This window comes from Gadus morhua, chromosome 7, assembly GCF_902167405.1.
Source record: "Gadus morhua chromosome 7, gadMor3.0, whole genome shotgun sequence".
NCBI lineage: Eukaryota > Metazoa > Chordata > Actinopteri > Gadiformes > Gadidae > Gadus > Gadus morhua.
The window spans coordinates 26,777,116-26,802,717 of record NC_044054.1 but is presented as its reverse complement, the minus strand read 5'-3'; the positions used below and the strand labels follow the sequence as shown (position 1 = coordinate 26,802,717).

General features: G+C 42.9%; 2 protein-coding genes across 30 annotated transcripts in view; both read right to left on the bottom strand.

Moving 5' to 3' along the window:
- LOC115547485 (zinc finger protein 883) overlaps positions 1–25,602 on the bottom strand; it is a 110,878-nt gene that overhangs the window by 8,919 nt on the left and 76,357 nt on the right. For 2 of the 29 annotated variants that reach the window (XM_030361744.1, XM_030361745.1), the window contains exons 7-8: positions 3,445–3,728; positions 2,514–2,577 (exon numbers count right to left, since the gene is read on the bottom strand). The exons of 19 other annotated variants lie outside the window; for them this stretch is intronic. In XM_030361744.1, coding sequence (XP_030217604.1) covers positions 2,514–2,577; positions 3,445–3,728 — 348 coding nt within the window. Of the gene's footprint in view, positions 1–666; positions 1,003–2,513; positions 2,578–3,444; positions 3,729–7,798; positions 8,455–18,714; positions 18,782–19,041; positions 19,326–21,616; positions 21,684–21,862; positions 22,087–22,690; positions 23,219–25,602 lie in introns of those variants that run through there. 8 more of the 29 variants (XM_030361746.1, XM_030361747.1, XM_030361756.1 and 5 more) reach the window with 8 other exon arrangements.
- On the bottom strand, positions 16,299–17,189 carry LOC115547539 (zinc finger protein 22-like). Its single transcript, XM_030361850.1, has one exon. The coding sequence runs from the start codon at positions 17,076–17,078 to the stop codon at positions 16,716–16,718; it is 363 nt and encodes a 120-aa protein (XP_030217710.1). The 5' UTR covers positions 17,079–17,189; the 3' UTR covers positions 16,299–16,715.

The following is a 25,602-nucleotide window of genomic DNA, read 5'->3' as shown; positions in this document are numbered from 1 at the left end:
ACACTTCCTTTTTCAGACCCATCACGTGACTGAACTAACCAATCAGAAGCTAGAATTTAGACTGAGGTAAACATGAGGGAATCAGAGAGGCAGATTCAACAGAATATCCTGACTGTTAAATATGTAAGCAATAATTGTGTAACATAAATATGCAAATGATTAACTGACTAAACATTGTAAGTACATTTCTAGCAAATTAACTCCAATATAAATTATATTAATTTATTCTACAACTTTCAAATATTTAACTTCTAAACTTTACATTATCCTGGATTATTACACGGCTCTTCTCAATGCTGTAGACTGCTCCATTCACTTGCATGGGCCTTCCCAACGTTCAGCTGTCAAAAAATTGTGTTTATGCTCCGTTCACTTGCATGGGCACTTCACAACTTCCGGCGGTGAATTATAGTTGATAATTCACCGTTGCCAAGTATAATTGACAGTTGTCAAGGTAAACAAAATGATTTTTTGCCGTTTGCCATTTTAATCTAGATTAATTCAGATGAAAAAAATTAATCTATGCCCACCACTACACGGAATATATGTCAATCCCCGCTAACGACACATTGAATAATAAAGGTCTGTGCTTTCTATGGGTAAGTGCTAGAGTTGTAGCAGAGGAAGCCTCTCTTTTTGATTGTGAATGAGAAGATGACTTCGAACCTGCCCAGTCAGCTCCTCGCGGCGGACCAGCCGTTCGCCGCGCTCCAGGCTCTTGACCACGCTGTGTTCCGTGGACAGCGAACTCAGAGCCTCTGGTTCGGACGCAGTGAAGAGGGCGTCATGGCCGTGCAACGCCAGTGGGCCCTCCCCTTTTCCATAGACGCTCAGGATCCTCAGCTCCTCGCTGTGACTGGACATGTGGGAGGAGCCAGGGGCGTCCACATGCAGACTATCTGAGGTGGCGCCGCGCTGTGTGCTGCGGTCTCCAAAGTCATTGCAGTCTTCTGCAGAGAGGGGAAAAGATAAAAAGTAATTGTTTCAATACATTATTTGCACAACAGGAGACATTTGTGCATTTTTACACTGAACGAAACAATTTGAATGTATCTGTATGTAACATTGACACAGAGGGTATAGATGTGCATCTAACCCAATTATAATTCCTTCTTATTTGTTATTTGTTATGTTTTCTTTCAGGAGATCAGTGAGGCCGCTGCCATCCCAAGAGCCCATCCCTCCATCACCTCAAGCACCTCTTCTGCTTTGGTAGCCCTAAAACCCCCAGGAAGATAGAAAGATGAACCATCCATTGATGGTTTAAGACCGACCAAGTTATTGATAAATGCGATGGTTGATGCCTTTCGTAATGTGCAATATTAGTTCCATTATATCACTGGTTCTTGTTTGTATGATATTTATTAGGGCTGTGCATCTCGCCTTTATAGGATGATCCGATACATGTGCTACGATACGATTCAGGGACGATACATTTTAACATGGAACGATTTGATGCGTTTCGATTCAATGTTCCAACGATCCGGTGCGATTTGATGAGATATTAATCAATCGGAGAGATACAGTTAATGTTCATTTAACGTTAACGCATTCATTTTCTATTGATTAAAGTAAGCCTTCTATAAAAGAGACATTGCCTACTTTCAAATATGTATACGTTATAGGGGCCATGGAATCGTAAGTTTTTACACTTATCTCTTTATGCAAATAAAGTGTTTCTTCTTTAAGGTGTTCTTGTTCTTAACCGATTCTTACCTAATACCACCTCTAACATGTAGCTAAGTGACATTCATAATAAATGGTATATTACGAGGGACAGATTGTAGTATTAAAAAAAAAATCAACCAATTACAAAATACATCATATAAATTCCATTTCAGGTTAAACATCTTTACAATGGGGCTTGCTCATTTCCCGAGCCAATGGCAGCCAGTCTGTCCCTTGTGGCATTACTAGGTGTCTGGTTATCTGCTAGGGGGTCACGGGGAGGTTGGGGGTCAAGCATTTCGAGTTGACTAATGATGACGTCACAGGGTAGGGACTACCGATGACGTCACAGGGTAGGGTTGTCCCATTTGGTAGCGGAAGAAGGGTAGGGGTAGTGGGTTGGCTTAAAAGTTAGGGTTAGGGTTAGCGTTGAGCAAAGAGGGGTAGGGTTGCGCAATGAGCAATGACTTAGGATTCAGCCTAGGTGTCCCTTTGAGACGTAGCACCGCTACGTCTCCCCCTTTTAAAGATGTGGGGAGGTCATAAAGACACAACCCAGGCTATCTGTTGTTTCCGATCACTCTTTTACCAATACTGTAGTTATATTGGGAATCTGCTGTTCTGAGCATTCCTGACACTTCATGGCAGATTCCTGAGTCTGCCATGAAGAGGAAGTATATAATTCTACTATAAACTGTATAAGAAGTCCTTGTGTTTCAATAGGGCTCTGGTCATGGTGCGCTTTCAAAAGAGGACCAGGCTTTTTAGCGCAGGTAGAATCGAGTACATTCTCAGTTGGTCCAGGTCGTTTTCTTGCTTTCTTGCATGCAATGTGTATTACTAACCTACAGCGGGCATGCCTCCTCCAATATCCTCTTCCTCCTTGATTAAAATGGTGTCTGGGGTCTGCTGCTTTCCACATAAAGAAGGAAACGCACAGAAGACATATTCTTTCAATTAGAGATGTCCGATATTATCGGCCCGATATTAGCATAAAAATGTAATATCTGTCAATATCGGTATCGGATTTTTTTTGCCTTAAAACCGATTATTTTTTTATTTTATTTTTTATTTATTTTTTTTATAGCTCAAATAAATGTTTTCAAAATTGTGCAGTACAGTGCACATTGTAATTGACTCATATTTGTGCATTTATTCAATTAAGGTTATTGAGTTTTAGTTAAAGAAACATACTGCTATGTTGCACATAGTTGTTCAGGTACAATGTTTTATCATTGGTGAAGTCAAGTTTGCCCTATTTGTTGTGGGCATTGTCAAGATTATCTCAAGGAGAGTGTAATCCAAACTGTTGTCTGAGACCATTAAAAAAATAAAAATAAACATGGCACTTTTCCCTTAAATTAAGTTGAAGTATTTTTCTTTTTTTGCACAGACAAAGTTAACATTTGGAAAGCCTTGTTGCATTCAAGAATGCATCCAGTGGGGCATCACAATAACATTAAGCATGTTGTGTTAATTCCACAACAGGAGATATGTAATGTTACCTAAATTAGGTTTGAGGAAAAATAACCCAAATATCGACATCCGTATCGGCTGATATCAGAATCGAAAATTTAGAGTTGGACAATATCGCATATCGGATATCGGCAAAAAAGCCAATATCGGACATCCCTACTTTCAATATCACAGAATATATGTCAATCCCCGCTAACGACACATTGAATCATAAAGGTGGGTGCTTTCTATGGGTGTGTGCTGGAGTTGTAGCAGAGGAAGCCTCTCTTTTTGATTGTGAATGAGAAGATGATTTCCAACCTGCCCAGTCAGCTCCTCGCGGCGGACCAGCCGTTCGCCGCGCTCCAGGCTCTTGGCCACGCTGTGTTCCGTGGACAGCGAGCTCAGAGCCTCCTGTTTGGACGCAGTGAAGAGGGCGTCATGGCCGTGCAGCGCCAGTGGGCCCTCCCCTTTTCCGTGGACGCTCAGGATCCTCAGCTCCTCGCTGTGACTGGACATGTGGGAGGAGTCAGGGGCGTCCACATTCATACTACCTGAGTTGGCGCCGCGCTGTGTGCTGCGGTCTCCAAAGTCATCGCAGTCTTCTGCAGAGAGGGAAAAAAATTATGATAAAAAGTAGGGATCGACTGATTATCAGCCGGACCTATTATCGGCGCCGATATTCGGCATTTTGACGCATATCGGCATCAACCTTTTTTTTTTATCTGACGGCCGATAAGAGATCAATTTAAAACGAGTTATCTTGGCTCTGATGCAGCCGCGCCTCTCCGTCTGCTGTCACTACGCCGTCTCCAGCATTGTCCCACCCACAGCACCATCTGATTGGTTACACGCTCTGGTTACACGCAGAGCCACGACGGGTAACACCCAATCAGCCGTGAAAGCTGTGCATGTGCACAGTGCTCACACACACGGCGGAGAGGAGAAAAGGTTTTGTCTGGTTTGGTTTCAAGGTAAGTTAAGGCAGCAGACTCTTGGGAAATTGTAATAAACATCCCAGCCCTCTACAACTCACAACTACTAGTAACATTACTGTGAGCCCATTAACGTTACCGAAACATAAGCGGCAGCTCTGCTCGCTCGCAGTCCTTTAATCACTCAAAACAAGGTTGCTGATAATATCGATATGGAAATAGTCTGTGATAGTAGAAGTCTGTGTGTGAGGGAGAGAGTAAAAACCTAATAAACTCAATTCAGTCCGGTTTATTTGCAGGGAAGCACGTTAAGCGGTGGTTATACTTCTACAACTGCGTAATGCGCTATCCAACTGCGTAACCCCGGAGCCCCTCGAGCCCTTAGGCTTTAAGGTGAAGGCTGATTAGCTTTTAGCGCAACGTTAGCCCAGCGGTCCGTGTTCTCCTTCTCTGGCTCTAGACGCTCAGCAGACTGTAGCGAAACTCAACAACTCACAACGTTACTGTGAGGCCCGATACGTTAGCAGCAGCTGTCTGTTCCTATGATAAACACTGATTATTAAAGTGAACTTGCTGTAGGCTATTTAGTGTTTTTAAACGGTTTAATCACTTGAAACAAGGTTGCTGATAATATTGATAGGGAAATAGTCAGCGATAAAAGTGTGTGTGTGTGTGTGAGAGAGAGATTGAAATTCAGTTATTTTTTTATTACAGGGAAGCACGATGAGGGGATGGCTAGAGAATAGTGTGCGTGCGTGCGTGCGCGCCACATGAGAAACTGACAGCAAAGCACCGTCTGTCTGAGAGAAAACTGTCTGGCAATAATGGCTGTTTAACTAGGGAACTATTTATTGATTTAAATTTTCAGTTAACTTCATAAGAACACCCTGCACTCTTTGTTTTTGTTTGAACTTAAAAGAAAGATAAGTAAAAGATTAACATTTCAGTTCAGGAAAATGTTAGGGAGACATTTACTGATTAAATTGTTATGTTGCAAATCTGATAAGCTGTTGTGTTTATTAAACATATGCTTAAAGGCATATAAATGAAGTTAAGTGTTGGAGTTTGTACTCTTCAAAATTTTTACGCCAATATTTCCCTTTTTCTGTAAATTAATATTGGCTCCAAATATCGGTTATCGGCCCCCTTGACTACTGAAAAAAACATATCGGTCTATCTCTAATAAAAAGTAATTGTTTCGATACATTAAAAGCACATCGGGAGACATTTGTACACTGTACAAAACTATTTGAATGTAGGGCTGCAACTAACGATTATTTTAATAATCGATTAAATAGGTCGATAAATCGATGAATCGGATAAAAAAAGAAACTTGTAATTGCCGCATCTTTATTCAAAAACTGAACATTACATTTACAATTCACAGTGCAGACTGAAGTGTAAATATTGATATCATTTCAGACACGATCCAAGTCTTTATTGATACCACTATTGATACTTTTCTATTATTTTGTTGAAATAAAATTAATGCTTAAATTAATGCTTGTATTAATGCTTCAATTGCTGATAAGATTATCATAGCTCAAGATAGGTCGTTAAACAGGTCATAATTCTATCTTTACTATCTATGTTATATTGCTGGGAAAACAAGTTTTCGCCAAATCTCAAATTTCTTTTTTTTTGTGTTGCATTTGAACACACCAATCATATTACTGAGCCGACCTGAACACATCACATTTGACACTGTTTGCTACTTTTTTTTAATTAACTAGCTCTATATCCTGCCGATTTTAAAGTGGATTTAAAAACTGGAATTATATTTTTAACTGACGGGACTTTCTACACCGTCCAGGCTGCGACTACTCCCCCTCGTGGCTCGACAGAAACACAAATGGCAAACTGGAAGGCTGGAGCAAGGGAAATAATCACGTTCTCGCTGAAGCTGGTCGTTTGTACCAGCATACCATCCAAATGGATAATAATAATAATAATAATTCATTGAATTTATTTAGCGCTTTTCTAGACACTCAAAGACGCCTACAGTGAAGGGGGGGGGACCTCACTAACCACCACCAGTATGTAGCACCCATTTGGGTGATGCACGGCAGCCAATCGGCGCCAGAACGCTCACCACACACCAGCTTGAGGTGGAGAGTGAGGGATGAGGTGGAGAGAGGGAAAGGAACATTTAAACACTATCGACCATAATTAAACACTAACGATCACATTTAAACACTATCGACCACAGTGCACATGCAAACACTATCGACCGTATTTAAACACTATGGACCACATGTAAACCCTATCGACCACATGTAAACAGCATAACAGCATAACCTGTCGGCGGCTGGCTGTAAACAGTGCCACGACTACGAAGGACGTATTAATCGCGCAAATCAACGAAGCAATGACCAAATTCGTTGCCAACTCTTTTAGTAATCGATTTTATCGATTTGTTGTTGAAGAACCAGAGACGTTGGAGAACCCGACGCAGTCGTTTGAGATCCATAATATCGTCTGGAGGCGCACACAGCTTTTGGCTGTGATAATATATATTATACGATATAGATATCTATGTATAATATGGTCAAATTTAGATATAGAGCTCCAGGACTCCCCCCGGAGCACCCGGAGTGTTCTAGAACGTTTACAGACAACGACCAAAGGTTGTGGGCGCTTCGCCATTGCGCTACATCCACTGTAAACAGAGCCCATGGTACCGTGGCCGCAAGCTGCTCAGGGCCACACCCCCACCAACCTCCTTGACCCGCCTCTCCCCTCCTCATTTGAATTAAAGCTAGAGACACCGAAACGGATCGTTTGGGAAAAGCTCAATGTGTGACTGGCTCTAAGTGGCTCTAATTCTTCACCACGGCTGAATTTCGGGAACGTCTTCAGATACTGTGTTAGGGGTCCACTAATATCTATATTAAAACATCCTTATAGTAGCATGCCATTGGACCTTTAAACTCAGTAAGAGAAATGAAAGCACTAAGTTTGAGTGATCTCTGAATTTCATTCCCAGCAACTGGTGCATTATAAGTAAAAGCATCTTATCGTCTTTATCGATGGAACAAGTTATTGAATACATCTACTTGAAGGCAGATTATACTCCCATCTATTGCATATTAAAATACTAATTATGTGATGAGAATGATAAAGCAGCTCATGTGGCATGTGTCTTGAAACCCTTCTGGGCTCTTGACATTTTCCATCTTCGAAATGCAACTTTCAAGTTTGACTTGTGTTTCACCGGGGCTCTGGTGATGTTTTGCAAAAGAGACTCAGGCTTTTTAGCACAGGTAGAACCTAGCAGTCAGTCTAGAATCGATACTGCCTAAGATATACAGGTGGTGTAAGATAAGGGGAATTTCCAACCGCCTGGTGCTTTAGGCCTGATGTCGATGATGAGGAATACATTACATTCATTACAGCAGGACCCCCGTACCCCTACCTGAAGAAGTGGTATGGATTGGCCGGCTGAGTGAACGCTAGCGCGACTTGCTGCCGCTGCTCTCCGGCTTTTTAACACATTTTTAGCTAAACTTGACTTGTGGGACGGTCATTCCTTTACTGTCTATTGCCCTGCTGATACATTGATGTTGATATGACGTTATACTATCTGATCAGCTCTGTATGAGTCTCTAGCTGCTTACCTGTTTGATACCGTTTGATCGGCCATACCGGGGGCTACACCTACCTTTCTACTCAGCCATGTGCTGTGAGCCAGAATGCGGATCAACAAATTGGCTACACTCATATGGACTACGCTCTTTTACCTTGTCGGAGATATCTTCACCGTGGGTCCCGACGGAGCTTCAGTACAGATGACTCCACTACAATCAACTCCTTCTGGTCTTAATCTCGCCGCCACCGAGAATATCCAGTAGAAGGGTGGACCATGGTGTACTAGCCAACCTAGCCAGGTCGGCTAAAGTTAGCGCTGCCTCCCCCAAGAGCGACCATGCTGATTTCAATTTCGGATTATTCAACATCCGCTCACTCTCGGCCAAAAGTCATCTCCTCCAGGATCTCATCATTGACCGTAAATGTGACTTTTTAAGTTTGACAGATACATAGCAAATACCAAACAACTTTTCCCAGCTGAACGATCAACCCCCCGGGGTTGTTTACATCTCTCAACCCCGCAGCACCGGTCACGGCGGAGGTCTCGCAATAATCTATCACGAGAGCTGGAACGTCTCGCCTGTCTCTGTGCCAGTCTACCCGTAATTTGAGTCACTTGTAATAATGGTGTGTTCGTTCATCCTCGGACGCCAGCCTTCCGAGATGCACTTTTGACGTAATTTCCAGTTCGGAGCATTTATAGCGTTCCTGTTCGTCTTTGTGATCGTGTCATGAAATTTGCTAGTCGTTGTTTATTGTTAGCTACATTAGGGTGACCAGAATCCAGATCAGAGCCCGTCTACGAAGAGCCTAGGCACTTCCTATACGCCCCATTGTACCGATCTTGGTTGTAGTTCCATCAGACATCCACTGGGGCTGATCGCGGGCGAGTCCAGATTGAATGGGAGTCTATGGGCTAGACGGCTAAATATATCTCTTTCACCTGCTTGTCGTTGAAATATCGCAAATTTTATTGTAGATTCCGCAAGTTCAATATAGATTATAGTTCAAAAGTCAAATCAATGAGTACTTATGTCCTTTCGATTTCTTACAGTTTGGGCCGTTGTTGGCCGTACACGCTAGCAATCTGCTAATGAATGCTGATTGGTCAGGGACGGACTTGCGACTGATTTCGACCAGAGACCCCTCTTGATGGCATCTGAAGCTGAAGCGCAATCGGAGGACTTTCCGTCAAAGTTAATTTTTGCGTACTGTAATTATATTTTCCTGCAGGCACTTTTATTTTTTTTATAGTTATGTATGGCGAAAGTATATGGGTATAAATTGAATTTCTTCCATTTCTTGTGTTCAATGTTCAATGTGTTATATACATGGTGGTACGGTATGACAACCTTAAATAATACAGTCAATGTCCCGCTCAATATCATTTCGTCTATTTTTTGAAAATAAAGATAGTTTAAAAAAAAAAAAAGCCTCGTAAATGTGCAATGATAAACTGCTCCAACAGTGGAAACGGATTGTCCTTTTTTTCGTTTCCCAAGGACAGAATAAAGAAACGTTCTTGCTTGCTCCTGTATGAATGGTCCTGTGAATGCATTTATATGCATTAACTGATCTTTACAGATGGGTTTGCTTTAAGCCATTGAATTTAATTTCTTTGCCCTGCAACACATTAAAAGCTACACATGTTTGTTAAATGAGAAATATGGTATAGGTCACATTGAAACAGTAATTATACAAACATTACACCAACATTGCAACAGGCAGGTTTATTCAAACATCACACTAACAAGAACACAGTAAGAACAGTAACTAATAGTAAATAAACAAAAAAATGAGAAATGATTTAACAACACTGAACATACTGAAAAGAGGCAGGGAAAAAGGACAGAGGAAGAAGACTTGTCCGTTGTCACAGCATCAAGGTCCAACTGTAGAGATCAGTTGGATTCCTTGTCCTCAACGAGCAATGAGTCTTCCAACAGAAATCAATGGGTGTTACAAAATGCGCTAAATGTGCAATAAAACACCATAGAAACTGTATTTCGCTATGATACTTGATTCAACTACTCTATTTCATCCTAGACAAACCACAAAGGGGGCTCAATGTTCAAAATACCGGAAAAAAATAGCTCACAGCAACATATTGAAAAAAAGAACTATGAACTAGTTCATCTTTTGGAACTGTGAACTTAGTTGCTGTGAACTTACTTTGAATTATGGACGTTGAACTGAACTATTTCATTCTATTTCAACTTTGAACTAGTTCACATAGAAAGTGATCTTTCCCAACACTGCTTTTAATTATTCTGCATCTGATGTTCCCATCTCCAATCATATGTTAATCTCATTTAATGTGAAGGTGACACTATTCAAACTAAACTGCCCCGTACAATCTATTCTCATAATATTGATTTAACTGCACTGGACACTGGCATTTCTAATCTTCCAAGCATCAACTTTACATCCACCCCTGATGAACTCCTCAGTCACTACAACAGTGGCCTTCACAATCTCCTAGATACCATGGTCCCTTTAAAATCACGGACTGTTGCATTTACACAATCTGCACCTTAGTTTACTCTTGGACTTCACCAACTGAAAGCCAGAGGTCGCCAACTGGAACGCATCTATAGGAAGGCTGAGCTTATCATCCACAACGACATGTTCATTACCCATTTCCTCTGCTATAAGGATTCTCTGACCAATGCAAAGCCAACTATTATGCAGAAATAATCAGGTTAGGTACTGGAAAATCTCGAACACTATTCTCCCTGGTTGACAAAACGCTACGCCCACCGGACTCTCCCTCCCAATTTTTACTCCACTGACTCCTGTAATTCCATTATGACCTTTTTTAATACCAAAAATGACCAAATTCATCAGCAGTTACCCCCCCTGATCTCAACCATCCTATACTCCCCTGTCTTTCAAATAGTTTTCTCCCATCCATTCTCTGACTTTAACCTCCCCTCTGCTGCTGAAATTTCCGACCTTGACTGCAAATCTTAACCATCCACTTACCAACTTGATCCTCTCCCTACAATACTGGTTAAAGGTTGCATTCAATCCCTGATCCCCTCTTATATCTGCAATTATCCATTCCTCTCTCATATTTGTTACTGTTCCGTCACCCCTCAAATCAGCTGTAATAACCCCTATTCTCAAGAAACCCGGTGCTGACCCCAGCAACTTCAACAATCTCCGCCCAATCTCCAACCTCCCCTTCCTTTAAAAAATTCTGGAAAAACAGTTGCCACTCAGATTCATGATCACCTCTCTCACAATCGTCCCTACGAACAGTTGCAATCAAGCTTTCACTGACATCATTCCACAGAAACAGCTCTTGTTAAAATAACCAATGACCTCCTCATGGCTGAGGATGCTTGGCTCATCACCATCCTGATCCTCCTGGACCTGAGTGCCACTTTTGACAGCACTTCCCAGACCATCCTCATCGACCGATTAGCCTCCCCTGGAATATCTGATACACCCCTGGTTTAAATCATAGCTTTCTGGACATATTCAGCTTGTCCAACTCAAAATATTTAGATCCCATTCTTCCACCCTCTCCTCTGGTTTACCCCAAGGTTCTGTCCTTGGACCCCTCCTGTTCATTATCTATCTCCTCAATCTTGGCCATTCTTTCCATAAATATAATATTTGTTCCATTGTTGCAGATAACTCCCAGCTCTACTTGTCACCCAAACCCACCACGACCCTCCTTCCCACCTCCCTCTCTGATTGCCTCCAGGAAATCAGATCCTGGATCTCCCAAAACTTTCTCAAACTTTCGCAATCCTCCTTATTGGCACCAAATCAACCCTCTTTAAAATAAATGACTGATATTGACAATTCATCAGTTTCCCCCTCTCCCCAGGTCAGAATCTGGGTGTCATCCTGGATAGCACCCTATCATTTCAGTCCCATATCAATAATGTCACTCGGTCAGCTTACTTCCATTTACATAACATCTCTCGCCTGCACCCATCTCTCTCCCCCAACAGTGTTGAAATTCTGGTTCACACCCTGGTCGCATCGTGTTTGGACTACCACAACTCTCTCCTCTTTGGTTTACCTGCTAAATCCATACATAAATTACAACTGGTACAAAACTCTGCAGCCCGTATCATTAGTAAAAACCCCTCCATCAGTCACACAACAACTGTCCTGCAGCAACTCCATTGGCTCCCCATCAATTATCGCATCATTTACAAGATCCTGCTTCTCACTTTCAAGGCCATCAATAATCTTGCCCCTCAGCATCTTACTGAGCTCCTCCATATCAAGACACCCACCCGTTCACTCAAGATAGTCTTCCTCCATCCAGCTCACCCTCCCAACTGCTCGCCTTGCTACCAAGGGGTCAAGGGTATTCAGTCGCTGATGTTTTTTGTAAACGTTATAGCCTATAGTCTGTCTTATTAAACGATTTTACAGATTTGTAGATGTGTCGCGAGTGTAAACGTTTTTAAGATGTTGACTTTTGACAGTCATCTGTAGACCAAAACAGAGTTAAGTTGTGATAAAATAATAAGCACGAATTGAATTGACGCAGCTCGTTCCACTTTAACTAGAGTTGCACCTATAAGCTGTTCATCTCCGCTGCGGTGGCTGAGAAGTGTGATATCATTCAATAGACAGAATCGATCTTTAAATATTCGATCGGCCTGTTTAGTTCATACAATCTGTTTATAACTAAGAGATCATAACACTTAGTTCAGTTAAAAGGGGTAAAAGAGATGAGAAATGTAATAAAACGGATAAAAGTTAATGAATTACTGTTATAGCCCACTATCCTGTCTCAGATTCTAAATGTTCAATGTCCCCCAGTCAATAGGGTGCTGGGGCTCGGACAGTTCATAAAACATATGACAGAGAGAAACAGATGTAAAGTACAGTATGAGGTAGAAATATATCTTATCAGTAATTATATGCCATTATTACACGGTCTTTTCAACGTTCCGTTCACTTGCATAGGCACTTCACAACTTCCGGCGGTCAATTATTTTTGGTTATACAATGGGGGACCTAAATCCAGCGATCTGATTGGTTCCCAACTGTTGTATAAAGAGCGTATACATAACTGCTATGACGCCCGATCATTTTGTGAAAGTATCACTCCGCGCCTTGAAGAGGAAACCGTTACAAAGTATCGTAAGAAACTTTATCACACAGAGATTTAGCTTGACCATGGAGGAGGGGATTCACCAGCGGGGAAATATGCACAGTTCACTGAAGTCTAAAATCGGCGAGTGAACTGCTGCTCCATAGGATAAATTGCCGGCGAACCGCTCTATCGGAGCCTTCTCTCGGAGGGACTCTGAAGTGTGTTGCATAGCGACCGTCGATGCATAGCGGCAGCCAGGAGGGACTACTTTTTTGTATTCTTTAACAAAACGGCTACTTTGACTTTCTTTGTTTCTTTTTAAATGTAGTGTGTCTATGACTTTCGTTTCGCCATAACAGTATTGTATAAAAGCAATAGATCACTTCAGTCAGTGGTATGTGCTCACATTATACCACTGTGAAGGGGGTCGCCGGCCCTCCGCTGCGCGTCGGGGCCGGACAACGCCCCTTAACAGTGGTATAATGAGCACATACCACAGCCTGGCGGGATCTATTGCTTAAATAATTCATTGGCAACGGATGAATAATGACCGCTGTCAAGGTAAACAAAAGGACTTTTTGCCTTTGGTATCACTCCGCACGTAGTCCGTTAACTTGTCAACGCAATAAGCGGGATGTGTATCAACCCAAGCGCTGTCGGTTGCTAAGCGACGACGTCAACGTCTTGGGCGGACTAATTCTCTGCTGATCAACACTATGAATGCGGGTAAGAAATACATTGTAAATAAATTGTTTCGTTTTGGCAAGTAGCCGTGTAATAAGCGGGATAATGTATAGAACTTTGCCGGTCATTATCGTAAAATAAGCCCCTTCATGGCGAAGCAAGACACTTCCGCTGCGCGTCGGTGTCCTGTTCGCCCTGTCGGGGCTTATTTTCTCGATAATGACCGGCGTTCTATACATTATCCCTTACATAATAGATCAAGTTAATGCTCTGAAGGGACAATAATTGCTGCACACACATAATAAATATAAGTTTTTCTATATATATATATTTCCCTTTATATAGATTGCTGTGCTGTGAGAATTTATCGTCTTTGATCTTAATTTTTTCTATAATTACAACATCAATTGTAACATTTTTTTTCTGTCTTTTGTAGATGCATCACTCATTTTCTATTAATGTTTCAAAGCCAGAAATCACCTTTGATTTTCAGGAAGACATGGAGGTCTTCCTTAACATAGCAGCTGAGGAGGATCTTCAAGTCAACGCCATGTTCCTGGGTGGACACTAATTGACATTGCTGTGTGTGTGTGTGTGTGTGTGTGTGTGTGTGTGTGTGTGTGTGTGTGTGTGTGTGTGTGTGTGTGTGTGTGTGTGTGTGTGTGTGTGTGTGTGTGTGTGTGTGTGTGTGGGGTTATCCGTTGAGTGTATGACACGCTTCTGAATAACGTGTTAAAACGTTTACAATGATTCGATTTTTTATGAATTTACTTATTCACTTTGGTTACACACAGAGCTAAGTTAAATCACAGACTTGAGTTTGTCATATTTAAAAATGGGCAAATAAGATGGTCCAGCAGCACAAGGTAAGACAATATTATAGACAATAAGAGGCAGATATTAAATGAATGATGATTCAGGGTAAGAATGTAGGAATGCAAAAGTGCAAATAACATGATAAATATGTTGGAATGCAGTCGAACCTTATGATATTAAGACAGCAGAATGTACCATAACTAGACCTAATATAAATATCTCAGAAAAGGAGAAGCTATAGAGGAATTGTGCTAACTATTCCTGTCCACTCATACATAGTTCCTGTATTTAAAATAATTATTAGCCTCAATCTCTAATGCCCTTCAGCTTTACAATACGAGTATCAGTTTGTGTCCTATCAAATATTAAATTGAGATGATTGCAGTATAACACAGAAGGAATTCTGAATTAAGAATTCTGAATAAGGTGTGTCTATTTACAGAAAGAGAAGAGCCATAAGCTCCAGCTTAAAGTCAACAGCGAGTGTCAAGTCTTCTGTCCAAAACAGGAAGCGTTAATCCGATTTTATACCGTAATTTATTACGTTCATTTATGTAAACACGTTACGTAATGCCCAAGTTTTATTTTATTTTCCGATTTTTATTTTTCGGTGTGCTGGTGGATGTTTTTTGTGCTGATATGGAAGTTCTGTGGGTAGATATCTGCAGCCAGACTCTCTTGCATCTGAGAACCGTGCATTCCATGATTCGATTCACCTACCGGAAACTCGACTGAACAAACAAACTAACCGATTCGCGACTCCTCTTGGCGGACCGACCGACGTGAACTGAATCACGGAAGAGAATCATTAAATCCACCTGTAAAAAACAAACAAACAAACAAACAAACAAACAAAAACACACACTTTTAAGGAGTTTTTCACCCGCTCCGTATCCAGCTTATTCCACGCTTTAAGCACCCAGGCTTTTTTTTTGAAGTTTAACATTTTGTTCAGCAAATTTGACAACTGACAGATCCAATATTGTAGCCAGTGAAAACCGCACAATTCTGTCATTAGCACAGAATAGTTTTCAATCACCAGAAACGACAGATTGAATCACAAATGTGTATGCTTTCTATGGGTTTGTGCTGGATTTGTAGGAGAGGAAGTCTCTCTTTTGGATGGTGAATGAGAAGATGATTTCCAACCTTCGCAGTTAGCTCCTTGTGGCGGACCAGCCACTCGCGGCGCTCCAGGCTCCACCACGCTGTGTTTAGCAGACAGCGAGTTCAGGACCTCCAGTTCGGACGCGAAGAAGAGTGTGTCATGGCCGTCCAGCACCATTGGTTCCTTCGGTTCCTTCCTACCCATTTCCGTGGAAGTTCAGGATCGAGCTCCTGGTTGTGACTGGCCATGTGGGAGGAGCCAGGGGCGTAAAGACTCGGAGGTTCCGTTCCGTCTCGCTAGTTGCTGCAGTCTCCCAAGTCCTCGCAGTCTTCTGAAGAGAGAGGAGAAAAAATGACAGTGACAATGACAATGACATTGTTTCAATACATTATTTGCAGAAAAGGAGACAGTGCATTTTTACACTTGAAAGAAACTTTTAAAATGTTTGTGTGTGTGCATTGACACAGAGGGTTCAACATGTGTACTGCAGACACAGATTCAGATTTTTACAAGTGAGCACTGGCCGAGGTAGCAGCACACAATTAACATAGGACAGACAAAGGTAATCAATAGAGACATAAAACAAAGTCAGAAATCAAAAACAGGGGCAGACAATTTGAATTGTTTGGTTGAGATATGACTTAAACTCAGTAAGTGAAATGAAAGCGGTAAGTTTGAGTGATTTGTGAATTTCATTCCCAGCAACTGGTGCACTATAAGTAAAGCAGTCTTTCCAAATTCTGACTTTATCAATGGAACATGTAATTGATACCTACTTGAACGCAGATCCCGTCTATTGAATATTAAAAGTCTAATTATGTGATAAGAATGATAAATTATGAATATGCTTGGTAACCCTGACGCGTGTATCTTGCCCTACATTTAAATGAAATATTTGGTGGTCCGAAGTGTCCAAAAAATAGGTGACTCTTCATCACAGACGTCAATTATGTACAACAATAAAAACAAGGCCTTTGAAAAGTTGGAAAGCGTCTTTAATAAAGCAAACAAAAAACCGACAGCAGTCGTTTCAACGAATAAAGGATAGAGTTGTCAATCAGAGCGTCCCGTTGCCCTGTGTCAAGCACCCCATTGACTCTTTGTTTGGGTCGCTGAGGCTGATGTAGCACCTTCAGGGCTTCTCCCCGGCGTGCGTCCTCATGTGGACCTTCAGGGCGGGGCTCTGACTGACGCGCTTCCCATGATCCTGCTCTACATTTAAATCAAATATTAGGTTGTCGGTAGTGTCCAAAAAATAGATTATTCTTCATCAGACAGGCATCATTTATTTACTACAATAAAAACAGAAGATGTTTGAAGAGTTGGAAGCGTCTTTTAAAGCAAAAAAAAAAACGACAGCAGTCATTTCAACAAATACAGGATAGGGGTGTCAATCAAAGCACACCATTGGCTCTTTGTTTGCGTCGCTGAAGCTGGCCTTCTCCTTGGAGTGAGTCCTCATATGGCTCTTCAGAGTGGAGCTCTGACTGAAACACTTCACACATTGGTTACACCTGTAGGGCTTCTCCTCAGAGTGAGTCCTCATGTGGACCTTCAGGTTGTAGCTCTTACTGAAGCACTTCACGCAGTGGTCACACCTGTAGGGCTTCTCCCCCGAGTGACTCCTCATGTGGATAATCAGGGCGGAGCTCTGTCTAAAGTGCCCCCCGCATTGGTCACACCTGTAGGGCTTCTCACCGGAGTGAGTCCTAATGTGGCTCGTCAGGCCTCCTTTCAGTGGGAAGCGCTTCATACATTGGTCGCACCCACCTTCTCGCCGGTGTGAGTCCTCATGTGTATCTTCAGGATAGAGCTCTTACTGAAGCACTTCACGCATTGGTCACACCTGTAGGGCTTTTCCCCGGAGTGAGTTCTCATGTGGCTCTTCAGGTCGGAGGTCAGCCTGAAGCGCTTCACGCATTGGTCACACCTGTAGGGCTTTTCCTCGGAGTGAGTTCTCATGTGGCTCTGAAGGTAGCTTTTCTCTGGGAAGCACTTCTCGCATTGGTCACACCTGTATGGCTTCTCCCCGGAGTGAGTCCTATGGTGGACCTTCAGCTGGGAGCTCCAACTGTAGCGCTTCACGCATTGGTCACACCTGTAGGGCTTCTCCCCGGAGTGAGTCCTCATGTGGCTCGTCAGGCCTCCTTTCAGTGAGAAGCGCTTCATGCATTGGTCACAACCATACGGCTTCTCGCCAGTGTGAGTCCTCATGTGTGACTTCAGGCTGCAGCTCGTAATGAAGCACTTCACACATTGGTCACACCTGTAGGGCTTCTCACCGGAGTGAGTCCTCATGTGTTCCTTCAGGTGGAAGCTCCGACTGTAGCACTTCACGCATTGATCACAACTGTAGGGCTTCCCCCCGGAGTGAGTCCTCATGTGGACCTTCAGGAGAGAGCCCGTACTGAAGCGCTTCACGCATTGGTCACACCTGTAGGGCTTCTCCCCGGAGTGAGTCCTCATGTGTTCCTTCAGGTGAGAGCTCTTTGTGAAGCGCTTCACGCATTGATCACACCCGTACGGCTTCTCGGCGGTGTGGGTACGCCTGTGGATGACCATATTGGTTTCGTCGGGTAAACCCTCTCCAGACAACACAGCGTGCCGGTCCTTGCCGCCGCCCCGATGCCCAGTCAGCTCCTCACGGTGGACCAGCTGCTCGCCGCGCTCCAGGCTCTTTCCAACGCTGTGTTCCGCGGCCAGCGAGCTCAGAGCCTCCGGTTTGAACACGGTGAAGAGGTTTTCATGGACATCCACCGCCAGTGGGCCCTCCCCTTTTCCGTGGAAGCTCAGGAGCCGCAGCTCCCCGTTGTGACCTGACATGTGGGAGAAGCCAGGAGCGTCCACATGCAGACTATCTGAGGTGGCGCCGTGTTGTGTGCTGCAGTCTCCAAACTCATCGCAGTCTTCTGCGGAGAGGGGAAAAAAGACAGAAAGTAATTGTGTTAATTATTTGCACAAAGGGATACAATATGTATCCATTTGAGACGTAGCACCGCTACGTCTCCCCCTTTTAAAGATGTGGGGAGGTCATGAAGACAAAACCCAGGCCATCTGTTGTTTTCTATCCCCTGTTTTACCAATACTGTAGTTATATTGGGAATCAGAGCTGATCTGAGCATTCCTGACACCTGTCTGCCATGAAGAAGATGTAAATCATTCTAATATAAAACGGTATAAGTAGTCCTTGTGTTTTAGCAGGGCTCTAGTCATTGTGCACTTTCAAAATAGAACCAGGCATTTAAGTGCAAGCATAATTAGTAGAATTAACCACACGGAGATAACCATGGCAACCGGTAAAACAAATTTTATTTTTACGATCATTCTGCGCTCGCATCAGCCGTGTTGATAAACAAATAAACCTCCTGTGTGCAATGTGTCTTACTAACCTACAGCGGGCATGCCTCCACCAATATCCTCTTCTTCCTTGATTAAAACGGTGTCTGGGTTCTGCTGCTTTCCACACAGAAGGAAAAAAATAGATTATTCTTCATCAGACAGGCATCATTTATTTACTACAATAAAAAGGAAGAAACACACACAAAAAAAAGAAGGAAACACACACAAGACATAAACTTTCATTGGCACAAAATAGTTGTCAATCCCCGCTAACGACACATTGAATCATAAAGGTGGGTGCTTTCTATGGGTGTGTGTTGGAGTTGTAGCAGAGGAAGCCTCTCTTTTGGATGGTGAATGAGAAGATGATTTCAAACCTGCACAGTCAGCTCCTTGTGGCGGACCAGCTGCTCGCCGCGCACCAGGCTCTTTACTACGCTGTGGTCTGCAGACAGAGAGTTCTTGGCGTCCCGTTTGGACGCAGTGAAGAGGGCGTCATGGCCGCGCAGCGCCAGTGGGCCCTCCCCTTTTCCGTGGACGCTTAGGATCCTCAGCTCCTCGCTGTGACTGGACATGTGGGAGGAGCCAGGGGCGTCCACATGCAGACAATCTGAGGTGGCGCCGCGCTGTGTGCTGTGGTCTCCAAAGTCATCGCAATCTTCTGCAGAAAAAGATAAAAAGTAATTGTTTCGATACATTATTTGCACAGAAGGAGCCAATTTGCATTTGTATGAATGAAACTATTTAAATTTATCTGAATGGAACATTGACACAGTGGGCCCTATCTTCCATCCGGCGCAATTGACTGAATCACTGGCGCATGTGTCGTTGCTAGTTTGCAACTGGCGCAAAGCGTTCTTTTCCCTCCTGCGCCACGCGTCGGTAAATTAGGGAATGATCTTGCGCCCCAAGGGGTAGTTCGGCGAAAGGAGGAGGCGTGTTCTGACGCAAACGTTCCCTGGTGCTATTTTGAAGTTTCAGAGACCACTTGCGCCACAAAACAGGAAATACCTGGTTTAAAGTCAGTGTTCAGATGCTATTTTAGGGCGCATGCATAATTTTGCTTGTGCACCTCGCGCATACGCTTTGCTTCTCTAACCTACCTAGCCACACATTCTTTGGAAATTATTTAGGAAAAAACAGCTGATACAGCGCTAATAAGTTGTACTTTTAAATCAATTCATCTGCAAACACCGTACAGCAAACACATAGTTTCTTGACAGACATCGTGTACATGCCCATAACTTTTAGGATTGATGAGTATTTGATCGTGAGAAAACATTGTTTTACTGTGAGTGAGAGTTAAAATGAATGTATGAATTTGGGCGCGCGCGTGTGTGTGTATAAAATAAATAATGAATGTGGGCGCGCGTTTTTGCAACTTGTCAGATTCAAATGCGCTCATGGCTCTTAAAGGGGATGGAAGCTGGCGCTCTCATTGGATTATTGCACATTACGCCCAAACCACACCTACGGGTCATTAGGCTACTTGAGACCAACCCTTTCCAGATTTGCGCCAGGCGCAAGAGTCATTTTTTGCACCGTCAAACTAGCGACATCGCCATAGAACCGCCCACAAAGTTACTTGCCCTTGGCGTTTAAATGTGTACTGCACAGAGATTCAGAGCTTTGGAGAGGGATGTCTCCTCCTACCAACTCCTCCCTAGAGCTCCCTCAAAGCTCAAGCGGGTGACCAGGATGAGGACACAGAACGAACACCAGCGTAAAATCACATGTGCTCAACATGCGAGACAAGCACACAAGCAAGTTGATCAGCTAACATTTCTAAATTTTGAATTATTGATGTTTGAGATTATTATTTTTTTATTTAACCAGGGAGAAATCAAATTGAGATAGACATCTCTTTTACAAGTGAGCACTGGCCAAGGTAGCAGCATACAATTAACATGGGACAGACAAAGGTAATCAATAGAGACATACGTAGAACAAAGTCAGAAATCAATAACAGTAGCTGACGATTTGAATTGTTTGGTTGAGATAAGACATAAACTCAGTATGTGAAATGAAAGCAGTTAGTTTGAGTGACCTCTGAATTTCATTCCCAGCAACTGGTGCATTATAAGTAAAAGCAGTATTTCCAAATTCTGTCTTTATCGATGCAACATGTAATTGAATATACCTACTTGAACGCAGATTGTACTCCTGTCTATTGAATGTTAAAATACTAATTACGTGATAAGAATGATAAACAAGCTCATGTGGCATCTGTCTTGAAACCCTTCCCCCAAGGAGCCATTCATTCATGTATCAATTCTAGAGGTACAAGCGACATAGACGCTCGAGGCCACAAAAACAAGTGTAATTCCCGCACAGTCACAAGAGTTCAGCACCATGCTTAGCCAATCCGAGCACATAACTGAGTCCACGCCTGCCCAGTATTAAAGTCACAACACAAATCCCAGGGGGCCAGAACGCTCCAGGCAGGGCATCCACGGATGCCCAGCTAAGCGTATCTCCACGCGTGCATTATACAATTCCTCTCCTTTTGCTTCATTGAGACTAGACCAAACCTTTACCAAATAAAGTGAGTTACAAGCGATCCTGACTCTGAAAGCTTTTTCAAAAAAACATGGCTGCATCCAATGTTGTGTTGGTTATACGACAGAATGATTTATTGTTTGTTTAGTGAGTGATGCAGAACATAAGGAACTTTAAAAAGAAAAATCCAATACTGAATCACAATCGCAATATTGGCCTAAATAATCGCAGTTAAAATTATTTCCCCAAATCGTTCAGCCCTACACCTGTCTGCCATGAAGAAAATGTAAATCGTTCTACTATAAACTGTACGGGTAGTCCTTGTGTTTTAGCAGGGCTCTGGTCATGATGCGCTTTCAAAAGAGGACCAGGCTTTACAGCTCAGGTAGAATCTAGTACATTCTCAGTTGATCCAGGTCGTTTTCTTGCATGGATGCAATGTGTATTACTAACCTACAGCGGGCATGTCTCCTCCAATATCCTCTTCCTCCTTGATTAAAATGGTGTCTGGGGTCTGCAGCTTTCCACACAAAGAAGGAAACACACACAAGACATATTCTCTCATTAGCACAGAATAGTTGTCAATCCCCGCTAACGACACATTCAATCATAAAGGTGTGTGCTTTCTATGGGTGTGTGTTGGAGTTGTAGCAGAGGAAGCCTCTCTTTTGGATGGTGAATGAGAAGATGATTTCCAACCTGCCCAGTCAGCTCCTCACGGTGGACCAGCTGCTCGCCGCGCTCCAGGCTCAGTGTGTCATTGCTGTCCAGCGCCAGTGGGCCCTCCCCTTTTCCGTGGACGCTCAGGATCCTCAGCTCCTCGCTATGACTGGACAGGTGGGAGGAGCCAGGGGCGTCCACATGCAGACCATCTGAGGGGGCACCGCGCTGTGTGCTGCGGTCTCCAAAGTCATCGCATTCTCCTGAAGAGAGGGAAAAAAGTATTTTTTCAATACATTATTTGCACAAAAGGAGTAAATGTGCATTTGAATACGTGAAAGGAACTGTTTAAATGTATCTGTGTAACATTGACACACAGGGTTTAAATGTGTACTGCAGACACAGATTCAGAGTTTTGCTCCTCCTACCCACTCCTCCCTAGACTCAAAGCTCAAGCTGGTGACCAGGTTGAGGACACTGATCAACTGCTCTTGACTGTTTCCGTCTTTGAAGTGCAACTACCAAGTTTGACTCGTGTTTCATGATCTGGTCATGATGCTATTCAAAAGAGCATCAGGCTTTTTAGCGCAGATCGAATCTAGCAGTCAGCCTAGAATCGATGGGTGCTGTAAATGAGTAGAGTTTCCCACCGCCCTGTGCTTGAATCTTGATGACGATGAGGGCAAGAAATTCAAAGGGCAAGAAATGGGATTATCGGCAGTATTCACTGTTCATTTTGAATCATGATTGTAATTATGATACATTTTAAGTTTTTCCAATTACTACAAATGCAACAATAGTACCCCCTGGCCTTAACACTTGGGGGCCGTCTTGTTTTCCACCTATCAAAGCCGGAAAACAACTCACCATTTCCCAGTGGTTTAGTCTGTGGTTTGCAGATGTTGTCTCGACCCAGGGCAAAACGACTTGCCGCACACGATGCATTTGATCTCGTTTGAAGCCGCAAAGAAAACAGCTCACTCCTAATCACCTTCATTCTCATCCTCAGCGATTGGTTTTCTTTCAGGCTCCGAGTTATTTGTAAGCGAAATGTAGCCGAGCCTTCCAAGAAAAGTTGGCTAATTTCAGATACAGCAGCTTTCGCAAGTACGTCCATTATGGACGAAAGCTGTACTTCCAAAGTTGGACCGCACGGTAACATGTTCATTAAAATATTATACTCCGTTGTGGATAGAAACCAACAGGCGTACCTCCGTGAAATGCCGCAAGAAAGCAGGGAGATGTTCCTAATTCCAACTCGGAAGTGTCTGGTGCCTGGTGTCCGAGGCATCTGGATCAAACCATTATATCCCCTTTTGTGTGGCAAGGCATCCCCCAACAAGGATCTGGCCAATGAGAACGCTCTACTGCGGGCCTTGAAACTGGACACATCTTGTGTCTCCCACTCTCGTTCCCCAGTTACTTAGCATACACTTATCTCCCCGCCCTGTATTCCCAGTATAGGCCTCTTACAATGAAAAACATATCAACATTAGTGTCAAAATAAGTTACATCTCAAATCATGACAGTGTAAAGAGGTCAAATCTATCCCATGTGAGGTCTTTGATTAAAATCCACTGATCACCTTGTTCCTTAACCTGATTTACCACGTTTAAACAATAAAACATGCATTGAAATAATTAGATTCAAATTTAGATTCAACAACATCATAATATGTTCATTTACAATTGGGGCATTTAGCAGATGCTTTAATCCAAAGCGACTTACATCGGTTAATACACACATTGACACACCGACGACAGTCATAGATACTGTGGTATACATTCATACAGCTGGCAGTGTCTGACTATAACTGGAGTATTGAGTAGTTAACTTTAACTTCTAAGTTAGCACAAGTACCATGATACAGGGAGACCGCAGGAGGGACCTTTCTTCCTTTGGGACGTCACAAAGCCCGCCTCGTGTCCCCCTCTCATGGTGAAGTGAGCCAGACGTCCCTCTCAGGTGCAACTTAGAAGTACATTCAGTCAACGAGGTAACCGGGGATCACCTTTTGAAAGGCAAATGGTGTGAACGAGAGACATGTGTAAATATCCCTCAGGAATGGAGGTTTAGGCTTTTGATAAGAGTTCCTTCAAGGAGCCCACAATGTTAAAAATTAAAACGTAAGAACAACAGTTGAGCGGCGCTGCATGCACAACCTAATCTAAAATTGTATATTGTATGTAGCCAATTGAAAGGGATTTCTATACATTCTCCTTGGACCTAGAGATACCTCCCTCCCGACTTTATTGTTGTGTAGATTCCTTTAACTGTCTTGCAGCCAAGTCCACTTCACTCAGTGTACTCAAATTGAACGGTCTCTCCTATGGGCAATCCTAAAATCTCCACGAGGGTCAATCTCCCTCCCTTGTTTCCTTTGTATTAACCCACGATGGGAAATTGCCTGTAAGTATCATGTACACCCAGTGTCTCATTGAGAGTATGCTTTGTAACTTGGCTGCCTGTATCTTCCCATGATCATGCTCTACATTTAAAACAAATATTTGGATGTCCTCAGTGTCCAAAAAATAAGTGATTCATCACACAGACGTACATTATTTAAGACAGTAAAAACAGAAGGTGATTGAAAAGTTGAAAAAAGTCTTTTATAAAGCAAGGCAAGGCAAGGCAACTTTATTTATAAAGCACTTTTCATACACAAGGCAGAGTGAAATAATAGATAAGTAAAAGAAAACATATGCAAAGAAATGGGTAAAATAGAAAGTTAAAAAGGCATTTTAGTATTAAAATAGAAAATAAAGGCAAAGTTAAAAAAGCTAAGCAAGCAAAAAACCAACAGCAGTCATTTCAACGAATACAGGATAGAGGTGTCAATCAAAGCGTCCCGTTGCCCTGTGTAAAAGCACCCCATTGTCTCTTTGAGTGGATCGCTGAAGCTGGCGTTGCACCTCCAGGCTTCTCCCCGGAGTGAGTAATCATGTAGCTCTTTAGATTAGATCTCTGTCCGAAGCACTTCGTGCATTGATCACACCTGTATGCCTTCACCCCGGAGTCAGTCCTCATGTGGACCTTCAGGTGGGAGCTATAACTGAAGCATTTCAAACATTGGTAACACCTGTAGGGCTTGTCCCCCAAGTGAGGCCACATGTGGACCTTCAGGTGAGAAGGTCACTAATATCTATATTAAAGCATCCATAAAGTAACACGCCATGGGACCTTTAAAGGTCCCATGACATGCTATTTTATGTATTCTTTAATATAGGTATTAGTGGGCAACTCACACAGCCGTACGGATTCCGTACGGTTTCCGTGCGGTTTTGCACTTTTACCGCGCCATTCTAGGGCCGGATTGTGGCCTTCTTGGCATTCCATACGTTAGGTGCTACAGTCTCCCAAGTCCTCGCAGTCTTCTGAAGAGAGAGGAGAAAAAATGACAGAGTGATTGTTTCAATACATTATTTGCAGAAAAGGAGACATAGTGCATTTTTACACGTGAAAGAAACTTTTAAAATGTTTGTGTGTGCATTGACACAGAGGGTTCAACATGTGTACTGCAGACACAGATTCAGTATTTTTACGAGTGAGCACTGGCCAAGGTAGCAGCACACAATTAACATAGGACAAAGGTAATCAATAGAGACATAAAACAAAGTCAGAAATCAAAAACAGGGGCAGACAATTTGAATTGTTCGGTTGAGATATGACTTAAACTCAGTAAGTGAAATGAAAGCGGTAAGTTTGAGTGATTTGTGAATTTCATTCCCAGCAACTGGTGCACTATAAGTAAAGCAGTCTTTCCAAATTCTGACTTTATC